This window comes from Populus trichocarpa, chromosome 9 (genome assembly GCF_000002775.5).
Source record: "Populus trichocarpa isolate Nisqually-1 chromosome 9, P.trichocarpa_v4.1, whole genome shotgun sequence".
Classification (NCBI taxonomy): Eukaryota; Viridiplantae; Streptophyta; class Magnoliopsida; order Malpighiales; family Salicaceae; genus Populus; species Populus trichocarpa.
This window is the reverse complement of record NC_037293.2, coordinates 5,496,649-5,509,380: the sequence shown is the minus strand read 5'-3', so window position 1 is coordinate 5,509,380 and position 12,732 is coordinate 5,496,649. Positions and strand designations below refer to the sequence as shown.

Below are 12,732 nucleotides of genomic sequence, written 5' to 3'. Positions count from 1 at the left end.
AGTGACGTTCATTAGTTGGGATCGAACAACATCCCACAGCGACTAGTTACATGGACGAAAGGCTTTTATCAACGTAGGCAAGCAAAAACTTGTTGTCTCTTAGGAGACATCCGATAAAATTGGAACAATACAGAGAAGATTAGCATGGCCCCTGCGCAAGGATGACACGCACAAATCGAGAAATGGTCCAAATTTTTTTTTCCTCTTTCCCCTCTGGGGTTTTTTCTTCATCTTCCTTCCACGTTTTCCCTGCCCCTCTGGTTTCTCCTCCTCCTTCTTCTTCCCTGTACGCGTTAGGGATTCAGAGTCAACAGGTCAGTTGACACCTTTGCTCGCTCTTATTTTAGTTTCAGTTTCATACTTTTAAATGTCTTCTTCTTGAACTCAGCTTGGAACCAGTAGCAGATTTTATTATATCACAGAGACGTTTCTGTTTTGTTGCGAGTCATTCTCACCATTTCTTGCTATGAATTTAGATGGTGTGCTTGTTAAGGTGTTAAATTGCAGTTCTGAATCAATAATGTAATCCTGAGTCCTGACCCAATTTTGGGCCACAAAGAGGCAAGGTGGGTTTGGGCCTAACTCCGAAGTCAAAGAAATCTATCTAAGCCCAACTCCAAGTGTTTCTCGTCTTCTTGGTGTCCGACGAAATAGAACTAGAAAGTAGAAACCCTCATCGAGCACAGCTTAAGCAAATAATGGCAACGGAGAACAAGCCGAAGTCCAGAGCTAGTGCTACTACCAACAGCAAGAAGAGAAAGCAACACTATCTCCCTCACAATGTATACATCTTTTACTTCCTCTCTATGTAATTGTTCATATATATGTAATTTGTTTTTCTTTCTTTTGATTGTATTTTGTATGTGTTTCTGTACTGCAGAAACCAGTGAGGAAGAAAGGTTCCTACCCGTTACACCCAGGAGTTCAAGGCTTCTTTATCACTTGTGATGGGGGTAGGGAGCGCCAAGCCTCTCGTGAGGCTATTAACGTTATTGATTCTGTATGCTCCTTTCTCTTATTTACTTCTTCTTTTCATTTTTTGTTGCAAAATTCAAGCAGGAGATATGGAAAATCGAGTCATATAGCTGTGAAAATATAGGTGCGGTGAAATGGGTGGCTATGGGAGAAAGATTTGTTTTTATGCTCTAAGTAGAATTCATTAATGGCTACCCTTTTAAATCATGGCTTTGAGTTCTTATGCCAGGTAAAATTCATTATGGCTAGTCCTTACGGACAGGGAGGACTACTCCAACAACTTTGGACCGAAGAAAAAATTTATAGTATCTTAAAAAATTCCTCCTACAAGAATTCTGCTTGTCATGGGTGGGATTTTTGTTTTTTGGTTTGCTCTTTCTGTTATCATAATGTCTGAGAAATGCATTCACTAGATTCGATAATTTAGAGTGCCTTTAGATGTGGTGAATGCACCTTTCCCTTGATTTACGAGGTCAAATTATGTACTCTTTCATTGAGCTGCTGGTATTTGCACTTTTTTCTTGCAGTTTTATGAAGAGCTAGCTTATGGGAAGGATACTAGTGTGAAGCTTGCAGATTTCCCTGATAAACCTACAAATAAAAAGATCAAGTTCTCATATTCTGACGATGAAGGAGATGGCGAAGAGGATGATGATGAAGAAGATGGGGAAGATGAGAACAAATCAGAAGCCCCTGAAGGCAATGATGCCATGAATGATAATCCTACAGACAAAAAGGTAGGATCACCTACTGTAGAAAATGAAAACAGTGAAAATCAAACAGAAGAGAAGACTAATCAAGAAGAGGGTTGTAAAAATGATGAAAAACAAGCAAATGAAGCAGAGGGGCCACCAGCAAAGAAGAAATGCACAGAAACATGTGCCCCAAAGACTGTTGTCCAAGAAAAAGTGGAGGAGAAATCCATTGATAGGCTTATTGAGGATGAACTCAAAGAACTTGGAGATAAGAACAAGGTGAGCAATGTTTTGCCCGTGTTCCATTGAAAAATAAATAATTTTTTAAATGAGTTGATCAGAGAAATTGAACTGGTGGCCTAATTTCTATAGCTTTTGCCTGTGTTCTTTTGTTGAGCTCAATTTTCCTTTTCTTCCCTGTATTTGTACTTAGCTCTCTATCTCCCTCTCCACTATTTGGTATCTCTATAGATTATTTACCTTCTCATTTTGCTCACTAACTTCAGACCCACCAGGGCCACCACATTGCAATGCTGTTAAGATGTGCTGGTAGGTACTCAATAGGGATGTTTTGCTTGTACTGAAAGTACAATGATTTGGCTTGAAATGAAGATAAAAGACATACAAGCAGTGCACTGTACCATCTAACGAAATTACCTCCCCTTCACCCTAGAATGGAAACACATAATCTGTATCCTGATTTTACTTTCAGAAAGTATACTGGGTGACACATTCGTATGATTTGTTCCTTTTGTTTTCTTTTGTTTGTCTTATTTGTCCTCTCAGCTTACCTGTTTTGTTTCTTCTAGGCCCAGATGGGGAAAATGGAAATTGTAGGAAATAGCAGGAAACACATTTTGCTTCCCCGTAGCCTATTGTAGAATGAAATGCAACTCAATGAACAAACTTTACAGCAGTATAAATTGCTGTTTATCTTGCAATCGGGCATGGTGAACTTGGGTGCTCTTATGTTTGTAGCAGATACTGTAGTTTTACTCCTTGCAATTCTGAGAGTATTTTATTCAGATATGCTACATTTTTCATTTTTGATAACTGATCTCCTATCTTGTTGAGCTTGCTATCTGTTGAATTCACTAATTCCTGTTGTTATGGTGAGCATGCTTAAAAAGGGTGGTCTCTGTCCGCTATGTTGCTACTATTTTTGGTTATATCATCATATTCTTACACTGATTATGAATTTTTCTTCTGCTTGAACAGAGGCGCTTTCTCAGCCTTGATTCTGGTTGTAATGGTGTTGCCTTTATTCAAATGCGCAAGATAGATGGAGACCCTTGTCCCAAAGATATTGTCCAACATATAATGACATCTGCTGCGTCAACAAGGAAACACATGTCCAGGTTTATGAATTGCTGACCTCTTAGGTTAAATTTTATAAAGGCATAGCTTCCAACCAGTGCTCACTATTCTCCCCTTTTGAGCCGTACTTCAGCCTCAGGCCACTGCTTATGGATTTCCCCATCCAAAATGCTTGGCATCAACCTGTTTGTGACATTTGATGCATATGTACCAAATTGGCTTTATGTAATGCAAAAAGCAAGAACTTTTACATCTTAAAAAAATGACATGTCATTTCAGAATGCTAAAGTTGTACTATCTGTTCATTTATAGGTTCATCATAAGAATGCTACCAATTGAAGTTGCATGCTATGCTTCAGAAGAGGAAATCTCAAGAGCGATTGCGCCAGTTGTTGAAAAATATTTTCCTGTGGATACTCAGGATCCACTGAAGGTACCTAGAATTATCTATTCATTAATACTTACCTCAAAAGTAAACTGGCACTACTTCTCTGGTGCTCCATAAGTGAGAATTATAAAACAAATAGTAGAAGAAGTGTTTGAGTAGCATATTCACAATTTCAACTAATTTCTTTGTGATGAATAAAATTCACCATCCAATTCAGCAATGCTTGACAACTTGGAATACAGAGGGCACACTCTTGGGAAGAGTTGAGTCTTCAAATATGCTAACAATGTAGCATTAGTCTTGGTCCAACTTCATTGTATGGTTTGATTTTTAGTGGAGGTTTGATTCATAGTCTAAATCAAGCCAAGAGGTAGCCTAGATATAGTATTTTGTGATTCTTTTTTTTCCTCTTCCTAAACTAATAGTTCTAAAACTTAAAATATAAAACTAAGTCCTACAAAAAACACTGTTTGACCTTTAGAACCCTTTGAATAGGACTTGCTGATGATAATCCTGCTTAATTTCCCAACAGTAAGAACTGCTTTCTGCACTGAAAAATCATGTTAGATGTACCGTGAAAAGGGAAACAATGCTCATTTGGATTAAGGGGTAAAACTAAATCTGTATATTCAAGAATTTGTTCCTTGCTTCATCAAAGTTCTTAGAATTCCATGTTGAATACATTGATTTCATGCGTCACTTTTGTGTTAATAAGCTAGCTCTAGCACCACTTTTGAAGTGACCTTAAATAAAATTCCATTTATTCTGTGAAATTCTCAGACCTGCAGGACACGGTTAGTTCAGGAGTTGCTGTTGAGGTAGCTCCCTTTGACAAGGACCAAGCATTACATAAGTTGGGATCCAAGGGAAATTGGCAATGGGGAAATAGATGGCATTGAACACCATCAAATTTAATTAAATAATGATCCAAAACGAAGTTTTGTTTCTTCAATTAATCAGACATGAATAATACTTTTAATAGCTTGCCATTCTCATTTATCATATGGCAGCTGAGCAACCACTAGGTCCACTACACTGCTAAAATCACCCCTGTAGTCTGACATCGTAATTGTGGTGGAATATAGGAAATCGTAGGAGATAAGAAATCTGAGTTTCACTGATTGAACTGAGTCAACAAGGACTAACAGAGTTGCGTCTCATACTTGCAACACAAACTACAATTTGACCACTTACTCCTTCTGTGCAGTTTGCAGTAATGTATGAAGCCCGTGCAAATTCTGGCATTGACAGGATGAAAATTATAAATTCAGTGGCAAAATCTGTTCCTGGACCTCATAAAGTTGATCTTGGCAATCCTGACAAGACAATTGTAGTTGAAATTGTCAAGGTAAGAATCTGTTCTCTTCCCTGCCATGACTTATCTTTTGCAGAAACTGCTCATTTGTTACAAAACCAAGTTTTGCGATATTTTGAAGTTAGAATCGTGTTTGTTGGTTATATGTTTTAGAAGATGCTCTTAGGCTCTCTATCGGCAACAATATTGAAGAACTTTTATAACCATTACATCTCATTACATCTCCTGATGCCTATGAGTGATCATGCATCTGGTCAAATTAATTGGCCAGTCTGTTTATTTCTTAAGACTCTACATGTTTCAAGTTTGTTCAGCCTCTTACACTTGTGATGTATTCTTTACCGCAAAGCACTAGAATTACTTGTTTCGTGTATAATCTATTATTTGTTTAATCAGTACCTGTTTAATCAGTACCCGTGGGGAGAAAAAAATCAGAGTTTGACTGCCTTGATGAGATGTTCGCACTATGGTGCTAATTTATTTTTTGCCCGATTAACTTGATTACTTTGCTTTGTAATTTTCTCAGACTGTGTGCTTGATCGGGGTTATTGAAAAGTACAAGGAGTTGTCCAAGTACAACTTGAGGCAGCTCACATCATCGAAGCAGTAATAGCCTGTCACAACGTAAATGGAGAGGAAAGCGCAACTTTGGATCTGTTATTTTTAGTTTGTATTTAAATAGTGGTACGCTAACTAAAATTTTGGTTCAAATAGAACTTTTTTTTCTTTCTTTCTCGAGCTCCTTGTGGTAAGAATGTTCATGACATTGTTGCAAAAGCATAATATTACCAGAAGACATAATAAAAATCCATGTCGTGTTTTGTCTTCACTTCCTCCTGTTTCTGGTCTTTCCTCATTTCTGCGCACTGCCCTGGTGCGAGACTGTTGTTTTTGTCATTTTTTTTTTTCAACTATCATAGCAATGACCATTACCAATATCATCTTGATAATGGAAGCGACAGCTATTAGTAGTTTCTTTAATTTTTTGTTGTAAAATAAGAAAAAAAACTATTTTTTTTTTATATTGAAGGGAAGGAAGCATTATGGATTTTCTTTCCTTTTTTTTCCTTCTATATTTCAGATTAAAAATGCGTAGTTTCTTCGATTTTTTGTTGTAAAATAAGGAAAAAAAACTTTTTTTTTTATTGAAGGGGGAAACATTATGGATTTTCATTGCTTATAGAAAAAAAAAATTATCCAGTAAGATCGTCTCAAAACCACCCCGTCACAGCACTTATCTAATTTCACAAAATGCAGTAGGAGAGCAGGGATGCTGAACCATGTATGTCCCACGGATTACACACTTTGCAAAGAGGAAAGGAAAAACAAATTTGAGAATTCATTAATTCATTAATCCATTGAAGTCAGTCACACCACACCACACCACACCCATCAAACAGTAAAGTAACCAACTCATTTTGGACCCCTTCTCTTCCTTCTATGCAGCACTTGGAGGCTTGTACAACTTCTCCACCATTTTCCTGTATTCTGCAACAGACACAAGGTACCAAAAGTATGTAAATATGTTTATCCATACTCCAAGCAATACATACACCATCATAGTAAACGTGTTATCCAGACTCCAAGCAACACATCCAGACTTCAAAGTAATCATAGAGGAAAACATCCAAAGTAACAACAAACAAACCTTCTTGATTGCTCCAAAGTTGTGCTGCTTGAGTGTTTAGAGGTGAACTTATGTTTGGCTCTGAACATAACATGAAAAGAGAAACAATGTTAATAGTCAATTAAATCACCAACTTTCATTAACCAGAGAAGGGGAAAACGGAAAACAAGATTCACCTCCAAGCAGACTTTGGATTGATAGCAATATTGTCCTCACATCATAGGCAGATGACCATTTATCCTAGAACACACAATCAAATATCATTGATCAGCCAATTTGCATCTTAGAAAACATTCTTATTTAGTTAAATAAATGCACTAGATCAGAAGTTTTAACTAAAATAATTAATAATTTTACCTGAAGAATATCCAAGCAAATGTTGCCATAGACATCCACATTGGGATGGAAGCAGCTGGTTTCAAACTTGACCTTTGGTGGCTTGAAAGGGTAGTCATTAGGGAAGGAAAGGGATAGTTTGTATTCTGTTCCTTCAAAAACAGTGTCTTTGCTTCCTGTGATTGTTCCTTTCCAGCAAAATATGTTGTCCCCTTCAGGGAAGGCAGATATCCCAGATTCTCCACTCATCTACAAAATAAAATTTATCGGAAACCTCTCAGATCAACAAGTTTAATCATTGATTTGTTGCTGAAAACATTAGAGATACAACAACAAGACAGGTTTCGATGTTCTTACCATCAACGCCATCAGTTCAGATTGCAACCTGATTTCATAACAAAAAAAGGTAACAATCAGTTAAAAAAACCCTTAAAATTCTCAAGCCGATTAATAGACAATGAGCAACCAGATCAGGTTACAGAGCAACCAATTCTGAAAAAAAGTTCAGTCAAATTTAACCGTGAAATACCTCAAGCAAATTATAGCAAAAAAGACGAGTTTTCAAATCAAGCTTATCACACAATCAATTAGCTAATGAAAAGCAGATAACCAATTAAGACAAATAACAGACTTAAAGAAACCCAATTGATTCATTCAAAATCACTCTTAGATAAAGAACCAATTACATAAAAATCAATAGCTTAAATGCTACCATATTCATTATAAATACAAACATCATCTGATCTTAGATCACAAACCACATTCATAAACAAGAAAAGAAAACCAAAGAAATAAATCCAGATAAAATTCGTGATATGTTACATCATTTGACAAATAAGAAGAGCAGATCAAGCGAAAAAACAAGAAAAAAAATAATACCGTTTAAGCACGGATTGTGTATCAACAGTCTTTGCCGATGGGACAGTCTGTTTTGATGGGGTAGTCCCTGCCGGAGCAGCCACCGGAGTATGCCCATTAATAGCTGCCATTGTTTCTCTTCTTTCTTTCTTTTTTTAGTTTAGAATCCAAAAGAAAGAAAACCCAAATAAAGAAACTGATCAGTGAAGTATGTTTAGAAAACAAGAAGAAGAAGAAGATACTCGAGAGTTTTTGAGTTTCTTCTTCCTTTGTCTCTTCTTCTTCTTCGTGTTTTTTTATAGAGAGAGAGAGCGTTTAGAGAGAGAGAGAGATGATAGAGGCCATGCATTTGTGGTTTATAAGAAGTTGAGATTGCCAATTACGGTACCGTTTAGGAGAGTTTTGGGTAGGGTTTGGTGTATTTTCGAACGTTAGAATGACGGTGGTAGGGATTTGAATTGTCGTTTTTCTCATCGATCTCCAACGGCTAGTTTCCTGGTTTGGAAAGTGCTGTCTGCAAATAAAATACGCATGGCTTCGTCAATTATCCTTTTCATTTTAAAAAAATATATATCGGAAACAAAAGCCCCCTGACGAATTTTTTTGGGAAAAATAAAAAATAAATATGCAAGTATTTTAATTTTTTTTAATTCTAGTTATAAATCAAAACACATAAGAGAATTATTTGTGTTAATAAATATAAAAAATAAAATGTTAACATGTTTATTCAACTAATCTAACTATAGGTTAAATATTTTCTTTTTCAATGCATAAATAATTAATGTGTAAATGTTATTAACGTGTTTTTTTACATCAAGTAAAAAATATAATCATGAATTATAAAGTAGACGCTTACATATAATAAAATATAATAAAGATTATATATATTAATAGAAATATTTGAAATCTCAAGTTAATTTTTAACGTAGCTAAAAAATAAAATAATGTTATAATTGCTACAATGAAATACCATTTCCTTAATATGTGTAGAATAAATTTCCAAAAAAGAATTACAAAGGAATAAAAAAATGAACAAAAAAATAAAATAAATAGGTTAAGTGTAAAGAATGAAAAATAATGTTTTTTTCAAAAAAATTATAAAGAAAAAAAAAGAGAAAAAACCAAAAAAACTTTAAAATCATGAATTTGGTATGCAACTTATAATTTGTTTTAAGAAAATACTAGGTGCCTCAATGTGCATTTTTACATGAAAAATTAAAAGTGTTATTTGAAAAGATCATTTAACTAAATAAACCGATAACCATTTATGTAAATAAAAAAAAAGTCATTAATAAGAAACAAGAAAGAAATTGTAAAGATGAGATATTTACCTGATTATATTTACTAAAATTTTTATTTAAATAAATAAAATATAAATCCACCCTAAAAAACCCATGATTTAAACGATAAACACAAACAAAAATGATTGAATAAAAACACACCTTAAAAAATATTATGAAAGGCCAAACACATAAAAAAAAAAAGGAATGAATACATGCCGATATAATGAAAACATATAAAAAATTAGATAAAAAAAAGCTTTGAGTGAATCCGACAGCCAACACAGGTGAACAAATCAAACACACAACCTAGAATATGAAATTGAGATAACCCCCTAAATAACAAAACAAAAAAAATACCAGCAAAAAAATATATTTGAAAAAAAATGCTTTAAAAAAATATTAAAGTCGACCCGGGCTAATCTTTCAGATCTATGACTCGAGTCATAAGACTAGGGTGACCACATTAAAAGCAAAATTAAAAATTAAAAAAGCAAGATTCTTAACTAAACAAATATTAAGGGGTGAAATTGAGAAAAAAAGTCAATAAAAAAAATACAAAACAAAAAAAATAGCAATTAAAAGAATTGGGACTAAATTCAACATAAAAATCAACTAAAATTAAATGTTAAGGGAAAATTTAAATGAAATTAAATGTTTAGAGAGGTAATTGAAATAAAAAACAAATCAATTAAGAACATGATTAAAAAATAACAATTAAAAGAATTGGTACTGGACATGACATAAAAATTCAATGAAAAGAAATGTTCAAGGATGGAATTGAAGAAAAACAAATAAATCAAGAAAATGATTGGAAAAAAAACAGCAATTAAAAGAATGAAGATCAAATTTAATAAAAAAATACTAACAAAATCAAACAATTGGAGATGAAATAAAAAGTAAAATCCAATTAGAAACAATCAATGTAAATGAAACAATTAAAATTAAGAAGAGAATGACTGAATCAAAAGAAAAAAGAAATTGAAGGGTTGATATAATTTTTTGCACGGCCAACATGCAATCTGAGGAAGAAAGAAAAGGAAAAGAAAAGAAAAAAAAGAAAAATCAATCAGCGTCAAACTAGACCTCACTACTATACACACGCTACCTAGGAAAGAAGAAGACTTTGAGAAGCATCAAATGATGTGGAGGAAGCTTGATTTCAACCACCGTCGTCAACTGCATGCGTCAGCATCTTTTTTTTATGTGCACAAAATAAAAAATGCTATTATGACTAAATAGCAATAACAAAAAAAAACCTTTATGAAATTACAACCAAGTCCTTGAAGTCAAGACTAAAAATTTTGAATGGAAAAGGTAATAAAGTAATTCAATTGTTCATAAAATTATAAGAAATGAAAATGCTCCTAGTATTAAATAACAAAAACAAAAACAAAAACCATTAGAAAATGACAGTAAAGCTCCTGAAACCAAGACTAACAAATTTGCATAGTAAGGGTATCTATGTTATTCGATTGTTCATGATAAAATTGAAATTATCATACGACCCCTAGACCAAAGATTCTGATTGTTTACTCTTTAAAGACAATATAGCAATTGCATTGTTATTAAAAAAAATAAAAAAAAAACAGTATTGCCCCCAAACAAATTAAGAATGACAAATTGATCGTGTGCAAAAACCATTTTACCCCTCAAGTAAAGCTTCAAAAATTAAAGGATGAAGGGTAAAAAGATAATTTTATTGTAGCCCTAGACACATTTATTGTGGATGAGCTACAGTGAAAAACCTTTATTATTTTACTTAATATTAGCTAGACCCTCACATTTTTTTATAAAGAAAATCATTTTCAAAAATTTAAGAAATAGAACTTGGGTAAATTACTAGAAGTATATTTAGTTGTGTGGATAATTCTTAACTCCCAACTAGGTTATGAAACATTGTCATTCTATGAGGGTTGATTTAGAATCCAATTTACTTGAAATTTAATTTTAGTCGGGTTTTACAATAAATAGTTCAAGTTTGAGATTTCATGAGTTATGATTTTTAAAAATTAACTTTGATTTAGAGGATTTTTCCAGATTTGCTTGGTTTTTCATGTTATTAAATTGGGGTTGTTTTCTTATATATATTGTTAGATTAACCAAACTTATTAAACTCAATCGACCCAGTAAGTCTTGAATTTCTTTTGGAAATCCTAGCATTGCGCCTTAATTTTTTTTCTTTTTAGGTTGAAAAATTTGTCCCGTCCCAAGGCATTGCGTCGACCATTGATATAGGTTAGCTCAAGTTATATTTTTTCTTTTAAAATTTTTTTTTCCACCTTTTTCCTTAAATATTTGGATTGTTGTAATTGAGCTTTCTATTTTGTTTTGTTGTGGTTTCCATGATTTTATCACCATCTCATACCCATGTTGTGGGTTTCGCAAGGTAACCATAGTTGGTCCGAGTCAATCTAATATATCATTATTTCATAAATTTTTTAAAAATATAACATGTAATGTGGTATCATTTAATTATTTAAAAAGTGTTTCGATCGGTATGAATTATGTTTTCAACTTTCTAATATTTTTATATTTTTTATAAGTTGATAAAAAAAAAATCAACCATGTAACACATGAAAAAAAAGAGTATGTTTTAACCGATGTCTTAGGCAGTGTTTGTCACTGTAGTTGGGAAGTACTTTTGAAAAAAAATTCAATTTATTTTATTTTATATTTGCTTTAAATTAATATGTTTTTGATGTTTTAGATTATTTTAATATGTTGATGTCAAAAATAATTTTAAAAAAATAAAAAATATTATTTTAATATATTTTAAAATAAAAAACACTTTAAAAAACAACCGTAATCTCACTCTGAGTTATCCCTGCAAAGCCAAAAAAATGCCGAATCCTCCAACAGCTAATAAATTCCAAGTGAACACTTGCAAATCAATGAGGGCATCTCCGTTTCCTTGATGGATCAAAAAGGAAGTCTGGTCATGGTGTGTTACTGTGCATAGTCCTTCCAGTGGGTTATCACCTTTTGTTTGGTCTTTTAACTATGATCTGTCAATTAATTAGAGTCCAGAGTTCAGACAGTGTTACTGAAACTCCTAGAGATTCCTTTTATTTAGAAGTACAAGACTGGTTTTGCTTGAGAATATTTATGAAAAATGCACAAACGTGGTGTGTTCATGGCCTCGAATCTACTTGTTCTAATCCAAGTCTCAAGCTAGATCAGAAATGTAGTGGTCATAATAGTATTTTTGGTGTTGTAGTTAGTCTTGTTTTGTTTATAAATATATTAAAATAATAATATTTTTTATTTTTAAAAAAATATTTTTAATATAAATATTTAAACAATTAAAAATACTAAAATAATTTTTTTTTTAAAAAAACATTCTTTTAACAACACACGTGCAGCTGTGTTGCCCTACAAACTCTATACCAACTTTTGAGACTACTTTTAGGCCCCGTTTGTTTGCTGGAAAGTAGTTTTTTTTAGAAAGTGAATTCCGGGGAAAGTGAATTCCGGAAAAGTATTTTCCGATGTTTGGTAGTGTAATGGAAAATAAGTTGGAAAACATTTTCCAGTGTTTGGTTATGTCATGGAAAATGAGCTGGAAAATAACTTATTAATGTTTTATTTTTCTCAAGTTTATTAAAATAATGAGGAACAAAATCTTACAAATTAAAAAATTGAATGAGAATAAAATTGAAAAAAAATATAATTTCATAAATTATCTCAAATAAAATAAATAATAATCAAAATAATAGAGATCAAATCTAAAAAATTAAAAAAAATAAAAGGTGAATAAATTAAAATAATAATAATTAACATTTCATAAATTATTTCAAATACAATAAGTAACAATAAAAAAAATGAGGACCAAATTTGATAGATAAAAAATTTCAATAAAAAAATGATAAGAAAAAAGCAAATAGCAATTATAAAAATAAGGACCAAAATTAATATAAAAATTAAATTTTAAGAGGTGG

General features: G+C 32.5%; 2 protein-coding genes and 1 non-coding gene across 3 annotated transcripts; 2 read left to right on the top strand and 1 right to left on the bottom strand.

Annotated features, from left to right (window-relative positions):
- The first annotated feature begins 94 nt into the window (after positions 1 to 94).
- Positions 95 to 197, top strand: LOC112328705 (U6 spliceosomal RNA). The gene has a single exon (XR_002983894.1). It is a non-coding gene; the product is annotated as a U6 spliceosomal RNA (small nuclear RNA).
- A 352-nt stretch (positions 198 to 549) lies between these two features.
- LOC7467389 (uncharacterized) lies at positions 550 to 5,519 on the top strand. Its single transcript, XM_002313325.4, has 7 exons — positions 550 to 782; positions 881 to 1,000; positions 1,503 to 1,949; positions 2,889 to 3,028; positions 3,300 to 3,420; positions 4,583 to 4,723; positions 5,217 to 5,519. The coding sequence occupies exons 1-7, from the start codon at positions 699 to 701 to the stop codon at positions 5,298 to 5,300; spliced, it is 1,137 nt and encodes a 378-aa protein (XP_002313361.1). The 5' UTR covers positions 550 to 698; the 3' UTR covers positions 5,301 to 5,519.
- Positions 5,520 to 6,009: 490 nt separating this feature from the next.
- On the bottom strand, positions 6,010 to 7,868 carry LOC7467390 (ubiquitin-conjugating enzyme E2 20). Its single transcript, XM_002314053.3, has 6 exons — positions 7,533 to 7,868; positions 7,011 to 7,038; positions 6,675 to 6,902; positions 6,494 to 6,557; positions 6,339 to 6,398; positions 6,010 to 6,178 (listed from the first exon to the last, which is right to left on the bottom strand). Exons 1-6 carry the CDS (start codon positions 7,640 to 7,642, stop codon positions 6,129 to 6,131), a joined length of 540 nt encoding a protein of 179 aa, XP_002314089.1. The 5' UTR covers positions 7,643 to 7,868; the 3' UTR covers positions 6,010 to 6,128.
- Between the last annotated feature and the right edge of the window lie 4,864 nt (positions 7,869 to 12,732).

What these genes read in the sequence shown, in the direction of transcription:
- LOC7467389 (XM_002313325.4), top strand. Translation starts at nt 699, where the DNA reads ATGGCAACGGAGAACAAGCCGAAGTCCAGAGCTAGTGCTACTACCAAC. An exon ending in AACACTATCTCCCTCACAAT is followed by an intron (nt 783 to 880) that starts GTATACATCTTT and finishes TCTGTACTGCAG; the next exon opens with AAACCAGTGAGGAAGAAAGG. An exon ending in ACAAGGAAACACATGTCCAG is followed by an intron (nt 3,029 to 3,299) that starts GTTTATGAATTG and finishes GTTCATTTATAG; the next exon opens with GTTCATCATAAGAATGCTAC.
- LOC7467390 (XM_002314053.3), bottom strand. Translation starts at nt 7,642, where the DNA reads ATGGCAGCTATTAATGGGCATACTCCGGTGGCTGCTCCGGCAGGGACT. An exon ending in CTGAACTGATGGCGTTGATG is followed by an intron (nt 6,903 to 7,010) that starts GTAAGAACATCG and finishes TTTATTTTGTAG; the next exon opens with ATGAGTGGAGAATCTGGGAT. An exon ending in ACTTTGGAGCAATCAAGAAG is followed by an intron (nt 6,179 to 6,338) that starts GTTTGTTTGTTG and finishes TGTCTGTTGCAG; the next exon opens with AATACAGGAAAATGGTGGAG.